This window comes from Pygoscelis adeliae, unplaced genomic scaffold, assembly GCF_000699105.1.
Source record: "Pygoscelis adeliae isolate BGI_AS28 unplaced genomic scaffold, ASM69910v1 Scaffold45, whole genome shotgun sequence".
In the NCBI taxonomy this organism is placed as follows: domain Eukaryota; kingdom Metazoa; phylum Chordata; class Aves; order Sphenisciformes; family Spheniscidae; genus Pygoscelis; species Pygoscelis adeliae.
Window position 1 is genome coordinate 4,332,069 of NW_008825114.1, and position 5,389 is coordinate 4,337,457.

General features: G+C 36.3%; 1 protein-coding gene across 1 annotated transcript in view; it reads left to right on the plus strand.

Moving 5' to 3' along the window:
* The window catches only part of CCDC171 (coiled-coil domain containing 171), a 160,700-nt gene that overhangs the window by 59,624 nt on the left and 95,687 nt on the right, over positions 1-5,389 (plus strand). Inside the window, exons 14-15 of the mRNA XM_009328066.1 lie at positions 1,473-1,640; positions 3,573-3,761. Coding sequence (XP_009326341.1) covers positions 1,473-1,640; positions 3,573-3,761 — 357 coding nt within the window. The remainder of the gene's footprint in view (positions 1-1,472; positions 1,641-3,572; positions 3,762-5,389) is intronic.

Below are 5,389 nucleotides of genomic sequence, written 5' to 3' on the forward strand. Positions count from 1 at the left end.
TCTTCCTGGCTGGAGTAGCTGTAATTCCTTTGTGCTGCTCATCAGGTGCTCTCCTGCTGACCTGTGATCCTTCTCCAGATCCTTCTCTCTCAGAACTAATAGCTTAACCCTTCCAGTATTTTGAATTTTTGAACAACTGAGTTTATTTAAAGAGCTACACCTGATGAACAATTATTTCTTTCTTTCAAATTGAAAGTTAACAAAAATGTTTTACAATTGGAACATAATAATAGTATCATCGTCATGTGTTGTTAATTACTAATTCACATGGCAATTGATAGATAGCAAATGTGGTATTGAGATAGTTTTGCCTGTGTGCCACAAAACCTAGAAATCCTTATTTGTGACCTGTTAGCTCATTGTGGTGTGCTATATGTGGGAATTACTTCACAAAGTCTTACTTCAGAACTATTATGTCTCTCCTTATATTTGTTTACAGATGTTAATTTTGTTGCTTTTTTTCCCCCCCAATAAAGCAGTTCTGTACTAGCAATAGCAGTGATACTCTTTATCATAGTTCTTATGCATATTGAGCTCATTACCTCCACAAATTTGGACATGGATACCAACTGAGTAAAAAGGAAACATTCTTTCCACCTCTTTTGCAGCCTGGTATTTAAATAGTGTCCACATGAAGCAGCTGGAATTGTTATACACATCAGATAATGATTAAAGTGAAGGAAACTAGAAGCCTGGCTATATTGTAAAGTCAGCATGTCTACAACACTGTGGTTGCATTCAATATGTGTGAATTGATTTTGGGTCTTGGGATCCCTTTTTTCATGCCAAATGGATAATTATCATCCTTGGTTTATCACAGCTCAAACAAAAATGTAATGATGGTGGCACACTGGATTTTCCTTGGGGAATTAGGAGATCTGCTAGAAACAAAGTTAAACTAAACTGCAATTTTTTTTTATTGCCTAAAATACCATGAAATAATTTTGAGAAAATGCACCTAAGTATAATGGAAAGGGCTCAGAAAAACCATAGTTCCCCATCTCGGTCATACATACTCTCGCAAAAACAATTTTTAGAAGACTTTAAAGTGATAGTTGTATAAACAGTGTGTTGTGCTGCCAAACCAATCAGACAATTTTCTGTGTGCTATGCAGATATTGGAAGTGGGTACAATTTGAATGTACCTGAAAGTGTTAACATGAATGATTAAATTGCATCTACTGATAGCATGGAAATTTTTATCTGTATGAGGTCATGGTTGTGACCACCACAGGATTGGGCTTTATTTATGTACTATGTCCAATTAGACAAATTATGTAAAAACTGTTTTCTTACTCTGGCTTTAATATGTATGACTGCAAATATTAATAATACTGCTTTTGAAAAGGTTTGAGAATGAGCTTTGTGGTTTTTTTTCAGTCGTGTGCAGCTCACATTACTGCACATATGATGCATCTCTTTGGATTCTAACACTGTTCAGATACAACAGTTAATTTTTCTTTTTGTCTCAGGAGAAGCTAACCTTCCTCCATAGCTTATACCAGCGTTTGGTAGCAGGCTGTGTGCTTATAAAACAACCAGAAGGCATCCTAGATAGATTCTCTTGGTCTGAGCTTTGTGCCGTCTTACAGGAGAATGTTGATGCCCTGATCTTAGACCTCAGCAGGGCTAATGAGAAGGTAAGTGTCCTTAGGCACCAGCTACCTCTATTAAATTCAGTGACATTTGTCCACATCACAGTATCATTAAAAAGGACTGACATTCATCTTATTTCAAAAAGAATTTGGACGTTAATAATTCAATACCATTAATTATGGCTTGTCTACAACTCAGTTTGATGCCATTGCTATGGGCATGTAAATGTGACTGAAGTCTGTATGAAGTCTCTAAGCTCCACTTTCTGTGCAGGACATGCTAATAGTACTAGCCAATATTAGCCACAGGGACCTAATTAAAAGAAAATAAATTAATCTTACTGATGAAGCAATTCAAAGGACGTAGTCATTTACACTAATAAAACAAGTCTTTATTTTAGCATAAAACAGAAACAAAATGCACTTACTCTAGGAACATAATCTTTAAATTATATGTTTATGATTCAGAGGTACTGTCTGAAAAAATGCCAGTGTGGTTTTTTTGGTTTAATTGTAACTTTTGGATTATGAAATTTGTATTCAGAAATACAATAGAAAATACCTATTTTTGTAAAACATGTCAATATTTGTTTAAGGGAGAAGCTGTACTTTTATGCGTGATTTTAATATGAATAAGCTTACGTGGCCATTCTCCCCAGAAATCCCTGTGTTTTTAGGAAGGAAAAGACCTCTTTTTAAATAACTTATACGGGCTCCACAGGCTAACATATGCCACTCAGTTCATGTTCTGGCTCCATTGGTCAGGCCAGTCCTACAGTCTAGCAGAGCGACTCCGTATCTTGGCTGCCCTGACATTTTGTTTGTGAGGCATAGGAAGGTAAAAGCTCTTTCAGATGTTTCTCATCTGCTGGAATTGTTACCACTCTTCTGGCCTGAGTAAGGGACAGGGCTGGTTACAGTGAATCATTTTGACTCTGCCCATCATTTACTAAATAACTCAGCAGTCAATGGAAATTAATAAAGCGGGATAGTATAAAATAAATTCTGGATTATGCAGATTGGGTGTACATTTCTATTTTCCTTTTGAAGTAAAGGAGGGAAGGGAATGGAAGGGAAGGGAAGGGAGTGAACATTGTTGGCAGTGTTTGGGGGGGTTGTGACTTATTGTTTCTTGCTTTTTAATTTAGTATGGTTATTGAGATTGATTGTGAGGTCTCTAGGGCTCTTTTCATGTACTTACCAGCTTTTCAGGGGTTTACAGCAGTGTTGTTACCTGTGTTGTACCTGCTTTCTGAGAACAAAAATTTTCTGCAGTTTTGTGTGATCTGTTTGGGAGGTATCTTGCTGATATTCTCTAGTAACAAAGTGTAGGCATGTGTATTTAGAGGTCATTGTTATCTTGATTCATTACTCCCTTTAGTTTGCATGGGAGCTGCAAAGTTAAACCACAGAGTGAATCCCTTCATGCTTGTTGAAAACACATCATAAACTAATGAGCTATTTGTGAGAAAAACATCCTGTATGCTAAAATTTCCTGAAATTATTTTAATACTTAATAACATATGGAATGTCTTGGCTTTCCAATAAAACAAAAAATAAAATTAAGGGTTGTTTTTTCATTATTACTTGCAATCCTTGCAAACTGCTAAAGGACTGGTATACTCAGATTATTAATTTAGCAGCACAAGATTTAATGCACTTGTTTCAAAAAAATATGGGAAGTGTCCAGTTCAGGTTTCCAACAAAGAAGGCAACAGATATCTGCCAGGTGGTATAAGGATGGCAAAACTGAAACCAAGGAAAATTCATTATTCCAAAGTATGTCTTAGTTTTGTTCCAAGATTCAAGTAAGTAATTTGTTGTGAAAGGCTTTTACTTAGTTTTAATAAATATGTTGAAGAAATTACAATTTAGATTTTATGTTGGAATAGTCTGTGTTTAAATTAATATGTACAATTAAAGTAGAAACGTGTTTTGAGAAGTAAAAGAATTTCTTTTTAAATGCTTGTCACACAGATATCTCACCTAGAATATGTTTGTAAGAACAAGTCCAGTACTGTGAAGGAGCTTCAACGAAGCCAGGAAGATGCTTTTAGCAAAATGGCTGAACAGATGAAAGCACAGGAAAGCTGTTGGCAGAAACAAAAGAAGTATCTGGAACAGCAGTACTCGGGTCTCCTTGGGGAGGTTCATGCAAGGGCACAGGTATGGTGCTGTGAACTTCTGATTTTTTATTCTTGTAAATATTTAATGGATTATTTCAGTAGTTTAAGCTCCTAACCAATTTAAGGTTGTTTGGGAATTTTAGTATACCTTTAAAATAAAAAAAAAACCCAACACTGTACTAGTATTAACTTCATTTATAATAAGAAATAAATGACTTTGTTAAAATGTTCCAGAAATGAATTGCTTAATTTGGTCTAGCACTTGCTAGTGATTTTTTTTTTGAGAAAGTTAAAGCTGTAAGATTGAAATTGCTTATTTTAAGAATTATATAGGGCAGCAGTTACTTTTTCAGTGTCATGCTTTGCAGAGACTCTGTAGAGTAAAAGTAATGTGGTGTCATCTGGGGATAAATTTAGGTATATACATTCTGACCCTAAGAACCAATTAGTAGTTACCGTGGTAGTTTTCAAGAGTATTAAAGGACTTTGTTATACAGATATTATAGTGAGCAATGGTTCAAAACTGTAAAACTGTCATCACTGATTGTTAGAAAAGTTATTTGCAATCTAAAATTTTCACTGTTATTCTACAACCACAATCCATTGTCTTTCAGGTCACATTCTTTTACATGTGTTTCAGTTAAGTGTTATGAAATATAGGAAATAAGATATGCCTTGTTAGTTGTGACTGCCATCTGAAACTTACGTCATCAGAAAAATGCTGTATTTGACACAGATTTTGGGCTTGGAAGTCTTTGCACTCTGAAAAATGTATTTATGAAGTATACTTTAGAGCAATTTATGGTAATTTCTTGAGAATGAGTTAAAATCTTGTATATATTTTTTGCTTGATATTTACATTTCACTGTGGATATTGGCAATGCTAAAAACATCCCTATGAGTGGAATAAGTGGCATATATTGAGTTCCCCCAGCATCCTGTAGTTTCATCTTTTGAAATCACTGCCAACAAAAAGAATGATGAAATGGGGAAGCTTAATTTTAATTCTAAAAATGACTTTTCCTTGCTAAAGAAACAGTGGAGTTAAGCAATTCAGTTTTCTGCCTCCTATGGATGCTGTACAAAAGAAAGGTCTGGGTCATCTCTTTCAGAACTCTAGTGTATTGTGGAGAATTGGTGCTGTGCAGTACTGTGCCATTCTTCGGGATGTTGCTGAACCTGCCAGTCTTCTCAGCTGAATTGTGTAGGCAGCAAGCAGAGCACGTACTGAAAACATGGCTCTCTTTTGTGGAGCATGCTTTAGGCATGTCTTCTGGAAAAGACTTTATCTGTCAACTTGCTGTACAGGACTACTGGGTTTCTAAAAGGGAAATGCCTTCTGTCGTGGTTTAACCTCAGTCGGCAACTAAGCACCACGCAGCCGCTTGCTCACTCCCCCCCCCGCCCCCCCCGGTGGGATGGGGGAGAGAATTGGAAGAGCACAAGTGAGAAAAACTCGTGGGTTGAGATAAAAACAGTTTAATAATTGAAATAAAATGATGATAATAATATAATAATAATAATAATAATAATACACATAGCAAGTGATGCACAGTACAGTTGCTCACCACCCGTGGACCGATGCCCAGCCAGTCCCGGAGCAGCGGCCCCCCCGGCCAGCTTCCCCCAGTTTATGTACTGAGCATGACGTCACATGGTATGGAATGT